Source organism: Phoxinus phoxinus (genome assembly GCF_949152265.1).
Source record: "Phoxinus phoxinus genome assembly, chromosome: 5".
Taxonomy (NCBI): domain Eukaryota; kingdom Metazoa; phylum Chordata; class Actinopteri; order Cypriniformes; family Leuciscidae; genus Phoxinus; species Phoxinus phoxinus.
This window is the reverse complement of record NC_136880.1, coordinates 298,612-312,269: the sequence shown is the minus strand read 5'-3', so window position 1 is coordinate 312,269 and position 13,658 is coordinate 298,612. Positions and strand designations below refer to the sequence as shown.

The 13,658-nt window shown below is 46.8% G+C and overlaps 1 protein-coding gene across 9 annotated transcripts in view; it reads left to right on the top strand.

Moving 5' to 3' along the window:
• The window catches only part of LOC306998006 (SUN domain-containing ossification factor), a 38,468-nt gene extending 32,851 nt beyond the window's left edge, over positions 1 to 5,617 (top strand). For 8 of the 9 annotated variants that reach the window (XM_079611706.1, XM_079611703.1, XM_079611709.1 and 5 more), the window contains 4 exons: positions 67 to 200; positions 1,581 to 1,666; positions 1,797 to 1,846; positions 5,097 to 5,617. In XM_079611706.1, the coding sequence (XP_079467832.1) occupies positions 67 to 200; positions 1,581 to 1,666; positions 1,797 to 1,846; positions 5,097 to 5,438 (612 nt within the window). In that variant the 3' untranslated portion in view covers positions 5,439 to 5,617. Of the gene's footprint in view, positions 1 to 66; positions 201 to 1,560; positions 1,667 to 1,796; positions 1,847 to 5,096 lie in introns of all 9 variants that reach the window. The other variant, XR_013797488.1, reaches the window with a different exon arrangement.
• The last annotated feature ends 8,041 nt before the right edge of the window (positions 5,618 to 13,658 follow it).

Here is a 13,658-nt window from a genome sequence, read left to right as displayed (position 1 = left end):
TGATGATACTGGTGATGATGTTAGTCACGATGACGGTAATGATGATGATGTTGCTGTGTTCTGCAGGTGTCTGACAGGCAGAGCTACATCCTGCTGTGTCTGATCCTCTGTGTGCTGCTCGCACTGCTGATCTGTGCCAACTACCATCAGATGTGTGAGAGTCCTGTGCTCGACACATACAGATCCTGCTGCCCTGAGAGGTGAGGAGACGCCACACGGGTCATGTGACTCCTATGTTGTGAGGCCCGTCAGCCTCTCTGAGATGATGGGAAATGGCAGAATTCAGGGCGGTTCAGCGAAAAGAGGAGGCGTGTTCCGGCGCAAACGTTCCCTCTGTGGGGGGTCGCGTCCTATTTTGAAAAGTTTTGAGCAGTGAGAATTAAATAAAAGTCCTTAACTTTTTTCTGTTCAAAATGTACAAAATTTATATAATGAGCGAGTTCATCATGAATCCATTTTCCAATCCGTGTGTTTGTCTAAAGCGTCAAAAATAAAGCCTCACATTGATAAAGCCTCACAAATAACATGCAAGTATTGAGGCCCCAGACAGCAGTCATTTAGTAATAGCCTATATTATTTTTATTTACCTGCACACCAGTGTGAGAATATTTTTGTTATTGCATTTCAAATAGGGCCAATCTATAGGCTAACTCCTAGGCTTACGTTTTTAAATTACAAAGGGCCTACTGATGTTTTTGTTATTGTATTTTCAATATTCCTCAAACATTCCTCCAGTGGTCGGAAGCCAGGAAGTTTTGCAAAGTGTCCCGAATACATAATAGTTCATGCCTGTCATATGTGATCTGACTGACAGAATTGTCAATAAAACAAAGCAGAACGAGACAAACACAAACACAGAGCCACACCGCGTCGCCATAGGTCGGCGCCATTGAGCCAAGTACGAGTTTCTTTCTGTCAGGCAGAATAAGAGTCAGAGTAAGTTCTGTCAACTTAAATTCAACATCCTAATAATATACTGTCTGTTCCTCAAATAAAGCTACCAAATGTCTCCAGAAGACCTGGAATATACTGCGCTTTTATAATACTGTGTTTGCCCTTTGTTGAGCTTAACAGTAACAATAATAACTCACAGTATCTGATTTGAATTGATCAAATACCCGATCAGACAATAGGTCCATATGAAGCCAATAGTGATTCTAGGTGTCAGATTGTTTAATTCATTACATTTATATAGCGCTTTTCTGGACACTCAAAGCGCTTTACATATAAGGGTGGAATCTCCTCAACCACCACCAGTGTGCAGCATCACCTGATGATGCGACGGCAGCCATATTGCGCCAGAACGCCCACCACACACCAGCTTACTGGTGGAGAGGAGACAGTGATGAAGCCAATTAGTATATATATAGGAGGAGGATTAGGAGGATGTTTCATCACGAGTGTAGAAAAGTACTGCTGTAGAGACCCTGTCAGAGGCAACCGTTACCGTCCTTAAACATCTTAAACCCATTCTCCAAGGCTAACATCTCACAGTACATGCTGCGGGAGCGTTTCTGAGCACATACAACATGAGCATGTGATGTTGTGTTGTTAACCCAGCTCATGCCTGCTGTTTCCAGAGAGCCACTGTCTGATGAAGAGCCTGTGATCCTGAGACGCAGAGCCTCTGATCCACCCTCGCTCCCGTCCCTCCAGACGCCTGAAGGTCAGTTATCGACCCACAATCTTTCCTCGCATCATGGGTTTTGTTGAGGATTTCACTGAGTGATCAGACACATAAGTGGCTGTGACATTTTCTGCAGTAAAACACTTGCTTTTGTCGCTCTATTTTTCAGGAGGTTCAGGAGAAACCAGCAGCCTTAAGCAGTGTCCAGTTAGTAGAAAAGTAAGATGGATGTTTCTGACTTCATGATGCAATGGTTCCCTTTGCTGCGTTGAAACACTGTGGGAGCGCCCCTGCGGGATTGCGTCATGAACCATGTATGGAATCAGTCCAATGGCGTGACGGAACGTCATAGGCGGGTGACGTCATCGAGCAGGAAACTATAAAGCACACCTGAACCATCTTCAGCAAGCGCGCTGTGTGTGAATCTCTCCCTGCTGTTATTTTGTCTGTCTTTAGAAGTTGCTAGTTTTTCACCATATATCTCTATATATAAAAGAAAATAACGATATAATGGCGAGCGAACAACATTTTAGGAAGTGTGTTCATCCCCGCACTCGATATCTCACGGGTGAGGATACACACCAACTATGTGTTGTTTGTTTGGGAGTGCAGCATCCCCAGTCATCTCACGAGGGAGCTGATTGTGAGCGGCTACCGCTAAGAACGCTGCGCTCCCACTATTCGCTCTTCAAGGAGGAGCGGTCAGTTCGCGCTCTCGGGGGCTTCAGTCGTGGTCCGAGGTCACGTCTGTACGCATTTCCCCCGATTGCTCTGCTGCCAGGAGTTCTGGAGAGAGTTTGCCGGGACCGGGCCCGTCGTCTGCCTGTAGCCCCGTTCTGGCCGGCCCGAGTATAGTTCTCGGACCTGGTGTCTCTCCCCGACGGCTCTCTGTAACGAGGTTAGATGTTATGGGAAGGAGTCGGGAACCGGCGATCATTCAAATTATTTTAATAATAAAATAAAACAAATACACAACGAAAGTAAAAGACAGCAGCCCCTCACGGACGACTGCTGTCACATATATAATTGTGCAGAAGAAGACTGGCTTTTTTGATTTAGATAGTTTTTGGATCGTTAATTAGAGCTCACAGCGGGTGATCGGTCAGAATCACGCAAGATTTCTTCATCAGAAGTATTTATTGACTTTACAACTGCATGATTGAATATGTACATTGATGTGTGGTTCTGAAACAGATAAATAAATAAAAACAATAACCATTAGTTGAATGCAAATGAATGATTATCGTGCAACAAACCTCTATTTGTATTAGCTGTATCCTTTTCTAATAATATAGCAGGAATAAAATACAATAACATTTTAACATGGCCGAAACTGGCATTAAAAGAATGAACAAAGCTGTTCTGCGGGTCTAAACCGCTCCAATTATAACAATGAGAAAGGATAAACCATTCGCAATACAATGGCTCCCTCTGCTGGTCACATAAATAACTACACCAGGCCGCGCCGAGAGGTGTCACGTGACAACTAGCGTACATGCGGGAGGTGCGTGCTCTATAGCAAATTAACTGGAATGAAGGCGAATATCACCGCGATAACTCACAAACTATGCGCAGAGAGTGCTTAACTGGTATTCTACAATGTGTAACCAAAGAATAATGCCCGAGTGGCAACCTATACATCGCTAGAAAGAAGCATAACAACACGAGGCCTAGCCGGCAGGAAAAGCTAAGCTTCTATTTAGCAAACCTAAACAGAGAAAACGCTACCAACCTAGCTTTCACAATGACAATATAAGAACAACGAAATACTGATTCTTACTTGTAAAGACGCACACAAAAGTAGGACAGTTGTATTAAGGCGGGTTGTAAGTCCGTGCAGTCAGCGTCAATACTAGCAAAAAGTCTCGGACAGAATGCTACAAGCGTGCAGCGAGCCTGAGTCGACTTGTGATTGGCTAAGAGTCCAGGTGAAGCGAGGCGTCATCCAGTAGGAGAGAGAAAGTCACCGTAAAGTGTCTGATGCTTAGCGAACACCAGGGGGCCTTTTTTACAATAATAAAACAAAACACAACATAAACTCAGGCCTGTTCCTCTCTCGATCTCCACTGTCGTCGCTCCCCTTTTATGCTTCCACTCCTCCGTGAGAGATACGAGACCGGTGCGTTGCGCGGGTGTCGCTCATCAGTAATCACGCAACCGGCCTCGTGCCGTCCTCCCGCGGCCCTCTACCTCGTCCTGCTCACCACACTCTCCTCTGGAGATTGCGCTCAGGGGGGACCTTTTCTCTCAGGGGAGCGGGTCGATCCTTCACCCCCGCCCAGAACTGTGGAAACTGTGGGCTTGGCCTCTAAAGGGGCCCAGCTCATGAGTACCGGTCTCTCAACTGAGGCTGTGGAGACCATCCTCCACTCCAGAGCTCCATCCACAAGGAAACTGTACCCCTTGAAGTGAACGTTCTTCACCTCCTGGTGTGGAGAGCACCAGCTAGACCCGGTTAACTGCCCAGTGGGTGCGGTGCTGGAGCTCCTGCAGGAGTATCTCCCTCGTGCCTGTAATTCTTGCATGGTATAGTAAAGGCTTTTCTTCCCCCGAGACCAGGCTATGGTCCCTACTAATATTGTAAGACCAATTGTACTGCAGGCCTTCTGTTCTCCTCCATTTCTGACGTCAGACCAAGATGAACTTAATCTGCTCTGCCCTGTCAGGGCCCTTGATGCTTACGTCCACAGAACTGCCCTTTGAAGGAAATCTGAACAGTTGTTCGTTTGCTTTGGGTCACCCAGGCCCAAAGCAATCTAAGGAAAGCAATCTGTCCTGCATCTAAGCAGAGGATGAGCAAGTGGGTGGTTGAGGCTATCTCACTTGCTTATGAGTCGGCTGGTCAGCCTTCACCGTTGGCTGTACAAGCTCACTCGACTAGGCCTCTAAAGCTTTGTTGTCAGGAGTTCCGCTCCATGATGTTTGTGATGCGGCAGGTTGGTCCTCACCGCACACATTCATGAGGTTCTACGATCTTGACTTCAGCTCCAGATGTTTTCGTCTTAATGTGCGCACCGACTTCACACGGACGGACACTTGCTCTTATGGCGACGTGGGTATTAGCGTACGAGTTCCCTTAAAAGGGAACGTCTCGGTGACGTGTGTGTCCCTAGTTACCTGAAGAGGGAACGATACGCTGCGTCGCCCTGCCATACTCCCGGCATGCCCGTGATCGACTAGCTTCAGCCTATCAGAAGCTGACGCTGTTTGGTGTACTTGATAGATTCCTGGTCGATGACGCCACCCGCCTATCATGTTCTGTCATGCCATTGGACTGATTCCATACGTGCTTCATGACGCAATTACACAGGGGAATTTCCACAGCGTTTCGACGCAGCGCCTCGTTCCCTCTTCGGGGAACTAGGGTTACATACGTAACCAAGACGTTTTTATGGGCAGTAAAACCCAGAAAGCATTCATAGCGTTTATCGGTGAGGAAATAATCACTGTTGGTTTGTCTTTGTTGCAGAAGAAGCATAAGCTGAAGCTCAGCAGGAGTCTAGAGACACGAGCCGCTCCACCGGTCGCTGGTGTGATTCCTCAGAGCACGATCGGCCCTCAGGCTTTGGAGGTCAGGGACGTGATGTCAGACGGCTCCGAGGGCTCCTCGCATTCTGACGAGACTCTGTTCTGTGGATTCACCAGCTGTGCGCGTCTGTGTGAGACGATCCCTGCGCCGGGACGCTGGACGCAGAGCAAACGGCAGAAGACTCTAGAACAGCTGCATCAGCCTCAACAGCGCAGCGTCCCACATAATGTGACCCGGGGTCTGACCCGCACTGCACACACTGACCCGCACTGGACACACTGACCCACCGCTGCTGAAAGCACTTTACACTGGAGCTGCTTGCACTGTCCAACACACTGGACGCTAAAACCTTCTGCCGTCTCTATTCAACACAGATTTATACAGTTATACAGGGATTCTTCTTTTGTGATAATGTGCCACTGGCCTTTCAGACAATCATAAATAAAATATAAATAATTTAATTGCTGCATTGATTTTCTTATTTATAGTGTATTCTGACAAATGCATTCACACTCAGGTCATTTACTTTTTTCAGCTTGAATATGTAAATATTCCGATAATAATTACCATAATCACTCACCGGACACTTTGTTAGTAACACATTGCTAATACCGGGTCGGATCCCTTTTTGTCTTCAGAACTGCCCTAATTCTTCGTGCAGAGAGCCACAGTTAACACTGAAGGACGCGCTGCTGTTGGCTGTAGCAAGAGAAGCTCCCGAATACGTGCAGAGGACGCTTTTCTCAGTGCAGCGCCGCTTAGGCCAGACATTAAGTCCAAATTGCACTGAACCCATATTGGACCTACATTTACCCAGGGACACAAACTGATTATGGTCTGAGAGGTAAGACTTGAACCAGTTTAATACAGGGTCAGTAACACCAAAAACAGTTTTCAAAAGAGTGAGTAAAAGAGAATGATCTACAGTGTCAAAAGCTGCACTGAGATCGAGAAGAATCAGGAGTGAAAGACAGCCAGAGTCAGCAGCAAGTAACAGGTCATTGGTGACTTTAACTGATGCTGTTTCAGTGCTATGCAGTTTGCAGAAGCCAGACTGGAGGGGCTCAAAAAGATTGTGTAAAGTGAGCTGAGTGTGAAGCCACAATTTGCTCAAGCATTTTAGCAAGGGCAGATTGGAAATGGGAAGAAAATTATTGATGTTTACCCAGTCTACGTTGGTCTTATTTGGTACAGGTGTTACAGCAGCTTTTCTAAGTGCAGCAGGAACAACACCCGTGCTCAGGAGCCATTTATTATACTCTAGACCAGGGATTTTCAAAGTGTGGTGCCTAATATTAAATTAATAAATGTAAAAAGTCCTCGTTTACACTGCAGGACTTTATTGCCAATTCTGATTTGTTACCTTTATCTGATTTTTTTGACCATCCGAACACGTTCTTTCAATTGTATCCGATTCATGTTACACTTGCCATCATTTGCGCGGCGCCGCCATTGGGTAAGTTGTGTCAAAAGGAAGGCCCACTGTCTTAGACTTTGAAAACAGAAGAAGCAGTCGAACAGCAAGAGAAGACATCAGTGTGTGAGTGTTTACTTTTCTCAGTCGATTTTAGCGCGGTTCTTTGTTGCTAGGAAACTTTGTGTTGTTTACTGTGTTTTACTCTGGTAAAACGCAAGCGCACGTGGCATTTGTTTGTGTCGTGACTTTGGAGTTTCGTGTGGCTAAACAGTGGGCGTGACCAGCTGTATTCAACAATCAGGTATTAGGTGTGTATAAATAGGTTTAGTGCTCCGCGGCAGCGGTCGCAGCTGTGGTGTGAAGCCCTCATCGTGTGAAGGCCGAAGAGTGTAAAGACCAACGACTCTACCTGTGCGACTCCACCGAGCAAGGACACCGGCAAGGCACTTGAGTAGTAATTTCTCGTTATTTGTTTTATCGTTTCCTCTCTTTTCTAATCAACTTTCACCTGATCTTTCTATTTGTGAGCTCTTACACCATGTGTCTTCTATTCCCTACTATTACTAACATGCGTAAATCCAATGCCACACGTCAAAGGCATTACAATCCTAACAACCTGCGTACCCTTCCCATGTCTTCTAGTACTATTTTCTCTTTTCCCATTGGTCTCTGGAATTGCCAGTCGGCGGTAAACAAAGCTGATTTCATTACATCTATTTCTAGTCATTTAGGTCTCAGCCTTCTGGCCCTGACTGAGACCTGGATCAGACCAGAGGACACAGCCACACCGGCTGCGCTCTCCGCTAATTTCACTTTCTCACACACCCCTCGCCTGACTGGAAGGGGTGGAGGTACCTGTCTGCTCATCTCAAACGATTGGAAATTTAATCATTTACCACCTCTGTGTAACAACAGCTCATTTGAATCACATTCTATTACCATCACTAGTCCTATTAAAATCCATTGTGTAGTTGTATATCGTCCCCCAGGTCAGCTTGGCAGTTTCTTAGAGGAGCTTGATGTGCTACTCTCATCCTTCCCAGAGGATGGCACTCCTCTCATAGTTCTTGGAGACTTCAACATCCACCTTGAAAAACCTCAAGCTGCTGATTTCCACACTCTGCTTGCCTCATTCGACCTCAAACGAGTATCGACTGCGGCTACTCATAAATCAGGTAACCAACTGGACCTTATTTACACATGCTACTGCTCCACTGGCCATACTCTAGTCACTCCACTGCACACCTCAGATCACTTCCTCCTCACTCTCAGCCTCAACCTGCCCCAGAACACAACACGCACTCCTCCACAGGTCACCTTTCTCAACCTCAACCTGCCCCAGAACACAACACGCACTCCTCCACAGATCACCTTTCTCAACCTCAACCTGCCCCAGAACACAACACGCACTCCTCCACAGGTCACCTTTCTCAACCTTAACCTGCCCCAGAACACAACACGCACTCCTCCACAGGTCACCTTTCTCAACCTCAACCTGCCCCAGAACACAACACGCACTCCTCCACAGGTCACCTTTCTCAACCTTAACCTGCCCCAGAACACAACACGCACTCCTCCACAGGTCACCTTTCTCAACCTCAACCTACCCCAGAACACAACACGCACTCCTCCACAGGTCACCTTTCTCAACCTCAACCTGCCCCAGAACACAACACGCACTCCTCCACAGGTCACCTTTCTCAACCTCAACCTGCCTCAGAACACAACACGCACTCCTCCACAGATCACCTTTCTCAACCTCAACCTGCCCCAGAACACAACACGCACTCCTCCACAGGTCACCTTTCTCAACCTCAACCTGCCCCAGAACACAACACACACTCCTCCACAGATCACCTTTCTCAACCTCAACCTGCCCCAGAACACAACACGCACTCCTCCACAGGTCACCTTTCTCAACCTCAACCTGCCCCAGAACACAACACGCACTCCTCCACAGGTCACCTTTCTCAACCTCAACCTGCCCCAGAACACAACACGCACTCCTCCACAGGTCACCTTTCTCAACCTCAACCTGCCCCAGAACACAACACGCACTCCTCCACAGGTCACCTTTCTCAGCCTCAACCTGCCCCAGAACACAACACGCACTCCTCCACAGGTCACCTTTCTCAACCTCAACCTGCCCCAGAACACAACACACACACCTCCACAGGTCACCTTTCTCAATCTCAACCTGCCCCAGAACACAACACGCACTCCTCCACAGGTCACCTTTCTCAACCTCAACCTGCCCCAGAACACAACACACACTCCTCCACAGGTCACCTTTCTCAACCTCAACCTGCCCCAGAACACAACACACACACCTCCACAGGTCACCTTTCTCAATCTCAACCTGCCCCAGAACACAACACACACTCCTCCACAGGTCACCTTTCTCAATCTCAACCTGCCCCAGAACACAACACACACTCCTCCACAGGTCACCTTTCTCAACCTCAACCTGCCCCAGAACACAACACACACTCCTCCACAGGTCACCTTTCTCAACCTCAACCTGCCCCAGAACACCACACGCACTCCTCCACAGGTCACCTTTCTCAACCTTAACCTGCCCCAGAACACAACACGCACTCCTCCACAGGTCACCTTTCTCAACCTCAACCTGCCCCAGAACACAACACGCACTCCTCCACAGGTCACCTTTCTCAACCTCAACCTGCCCCAGAACACAACACGCACTCCTCCACAGGTCACCTTTCTCAACCTCAACCTGCCCCAGAACACAACACGCACTCCTCCACAGGTCACCTTTCTCAACCTCAACCTGCCCCAGAACACAACACGCACTCCTCCACAGGTCACCTTTCTCAACCTCAACCTGCCCCAGAACACAACACACACTCCTCCACAGGTCACCTTTCTCAACCTCAACCTGCCCCAGAACACAACACGCACTCCTCCACAGGTCACCTTTCTCAACCTTAACCTGCCCCAGAACACAACACGCACTCCTCCACAGGTCACCTTTCTCAACCTCAACCTGCCCCAGAACACAACACGCACTCCTCCACAGGTCACCTTTCTCAACCTCAACCTGCCCCAGAACACAACACGCACTCCTCCACAGGTCACCTTTCTCAACCTCAACCTGCCCCAGAACACAACACGCACTCCTCCACAGGTCACCTTTCTCAACCTCAACCTGCCCCAGAACACAACACGCACTCGTCCCCAGGTCACCTTTCTCAGCCTCAACCTGCCTCAGAACACAACATGCACTCCTCCACAGGTCACCTTTCGCCGTAACCTACGCTCACTCTCACCCTCTCGTCTATCCTCTTTGGTCTCGTCCACACTTCCTCCACCAGACCAGTTCTCAGCACTAGATACTAACAGTGCAACTGATACTCTTTTCTCCACTTTAATATCATGCTTGGACAACTTCTGCCCTCTCTCCACCAGGCCAGCCCGCGCCACTCCCTCTGCCCCCTGGTTATCTGATGTTCTCCGTGAACATCGTGCTAAACTCAGGGGTGCAGAGAGGAAGTGGCGCAAATCCAAAGATCATACTGACCTTGGTCTTTATCAATCCCTCCTCTCTTCCTTCTCTGCTAACATATCTACTGCTAAAATGACTTACTATCACAACAAAATTAACAATTCTTCTGACTCTCGCATGCTCTTCAAAACCTTCTCCTCCCTTCTTAACCCCCCTTCTTAACCCTAACAGCTGACGATTTTGCAACATTCTTCATAAATAAAACAACCACCATCAGCGGCCAATTTACCAATCCACAAACTGACACACACGTTTTACCAGCTAACACACAGACTCTACCCTCGTTCTCCTTGCTTTCAGAGACCGAAGTCTCCAAACTCCTCCTTTCCAGTCGCCCTACTACCTGTCCGCTTGATCCTATTCCCACTAACCTACTTCAAGCTATTTCTTCCTCTGTTATACCCACACTCACACACATCATAAACACCTCTCTTCACACTGGTACGTTTCCCACAGCATTCAAGCAGGCTCGGGTAACCCCACTGCTTAAGAAACCCACTCTAAATCCAGCACATCTAGAGAATTACAGACCGGTATCCCTCCTTCCATTTGTCGCAAAGACACTTGAACGAGTTGTTTTCAACCAGATCTCCTCTTTTCTCGCGCAGAACAACCTCTTGGACAGCAATCAGTCTGGCTTCAAAAGCGGACACTCGACTGAGACTGCTTTGCTCTCAGCAGTTGAAGCACTGAGACTTGCAAGGGCAGCTTCCAAGTCCTCAGTTCTCATCCTGCTGGATCTGCTGCTGCCTTTGACACAGTTAACCACCAGATCCTCCTGTCATTCCTAAAGAGGAAGGGAATCTCGGGAACTGCACTCCAGTGGTTCAAGTCTTATCTCTCGGGTAGGTCCTTTAGGGTGTCGTGGAGAGGTGAGGTGTCTAAAACCCAACATCTAGCCACTGGTGTGCCTCAGGGCTCAGTGCTTGGACCACTTCTCTTCTCAATCTACATGACATCACTAGGATCTGTGATTCAGAAACATGGCTTTTCCTACCACTGCTACTCTGATGACACACAACTCTACCTCTCATTCCAGCCTGATGATCCGACGGTAGCCGCTCGCATCTCAGCCTGCCTGACAGACATTTCTGGCTGGATGAAGGACCACCACCTTCAACTAAACCTTGCGAAGACAGAGCTACTTGTAATCCCAGCTAACCCAGCACTTCATCACAACTTCACCATCCAGCTAGGCTCGTCATCCATAACTCCATCAAGATCAGCCAGGAACCTTGGAGTTGTAATTGATGATCAATTGAACTTCACAGACCACATTGCTGGCACTGCCCGGTCATGCAGATTTGCCTTGTACAACATCAGAAGGATCAGGCGCTTCCTATCAGAGCATGCTACACAACTCCTTGTTCAGGCACTTGTTCTATCCAGACTGGACTATTGTAATGCTCTCCTGGCTGGTCTCCCAGCTTGCACTGTCAAACATCTGCAACTGATCCAGAAGCTGCAGCTAGAGTGGTCTTCAACGAGCCGAAGAGAGCACACGTCACTCCTCTCCTCGTGAAATTGCACTGGTTGCCGCTCGCATCAAATTCAAGTCACTGACGTTTGCCTACAGAACAACCACTGGCACTGCTCCCCTGTACCTGAACTCATTACTTCAGACTTATGTGCCATCCAGAAACTTGTGCTCTGCAAGTGAGCGGCGTCTGGTAGTGCCATCTCTAAGAGGCACTGGATCTCTCTCTCGGACCTTTACCATGACTGTTCCCTGCTGGAGGAATGATCTAACTCAGCCAGAGCTGCTGAGTCCGTAGCTATTTTTAAAAAACTGCTAAAATAAAAAAATCCTGCGTTAGATTGAACTGTGAAGGGTTATAGCACTTACATAATGTTGTCCTACTGCTAGTTTAATTGCTTCTATTGCTCTCATTTGTAAGTCGTTTTGGATAAAAGCGTCAGCTAAATGAATAAATGTAAATGTAAAACCCCTGCTCTAGACGACAGGGCGTAGAGAGGCAAAACATGATTTAAACAGAAAGGTAGGTATGGGATAAACTATTGAAGTGGAAGCTTTCATTTGTGAAACCACATTACTCAAAGAGACAAGATCAAGTGAGCTAAAATTAGAGATACTGAGAGCAGAAGCAGACGCAACAGAAGTTATGCATCTGCGAGCATTGGCAATCTTGGAACTGAAATTATCAAGATATCTATTACAAAGCTGAGCTGAGGCAGGTACATTAGAGGAATCCTACATTAGAGGAATCCTACATTAGAGGAATCCTACATTAGAGGAATCAGACAATACTAAATCGCGACAAGAATGATCCATTAGAAATAATCAGATCTAAGGTGTGCCCCTTAACATGTGTGGAGCAGTCCACCAGCTGCTTCAAATCATGCCAATAAAGACACAAGTCCTTAGTCATTATGGAGTCTTTTTTGTCAATGTGGATGTTAAAGTCCCCCAGGATAAGAGTTCCTTCAAACTTGAGACAACATGGACAGAAGATCTGCAAATTCAGTTAAAAAGTGATCAGTAGTCTTAGGAGGTCTGTAAACTGTAGCCATGACAGTCGTGATGGGTGCAGAGACACTCAGAATTGTTGATTATACACCACAATAAGACGTTCATTAAACACAAGTCCATCAGACTGGTGCCATCTGGCGGTGACTTTGTATTTTGCATTCAAACGAATAGTGCCTCGCTTTTTCAAATGCGAGGTGCAACTACGGTAGCCGTTATGTGCCGGGCTGTGTTGTGACAACATGTCTTCCAGTAGCACTTCATCGAGTTTAGCTATACATGTTCTACCGTTATGCTGCCGATATAATGAATTACACAACCAAGCAATGAAAAAGCTTGTCATTTAGACCGTAACATTGACTTACCCGTCGAGAAGTAGGCAACTTCAGCACCCGTTTCAGAGTCTTTCTCCTCCACCTGGGAAAAGCTATCCCCATATTTACCCTCGGTTTGAGTTCACCGGTCACGCTTCCTTTAAATTAATGTTCTTGCTTTTTTGGCGACGAGGATTCCTTCTGCTGTGGTTCATCAGCATAATATGATCCTGTCAAGGTTTCCTTTATAGTTAGCTCTAAACATATTACTTCAGGTTTTACATAAGCTTACATAGTCTCTTAACCAGTTTCAAAGCATGTCTGTTCATTATTCATTTTTTTATTTTATTTTAGAAAAGTCAGCTGGGTTGTTTTGGTGCATTATCATTATTTTGTTTAAGCTAACAGCCTCCTAGGACTGTAATTTAGACATAATGTAATATTTAATTCATTACAATAACCATTTACCTTTGTTGTCCAGAGTTTTCCTTGAATCTACAAAAGCTGTCTTCATCTTTAGCCAGCATGTACTAACGACCTTCAGGAGTTAAAACTATCTTATAGAAATATTAGTTCAAAAGCAACACTTCTATAATTCTTCTTGCCCATAAGGCAACATCATGTTCCTGATATAAACTAATACGTTTTGTTACAGTCTCATTTATTTGAAATAAGTCAAATATTTTCTTTTAAAAGGGTTTAGTGCCTCCTGGTGGAGCGTATGCTAAATAACTCTTACTTCTTTATTATTTAATTT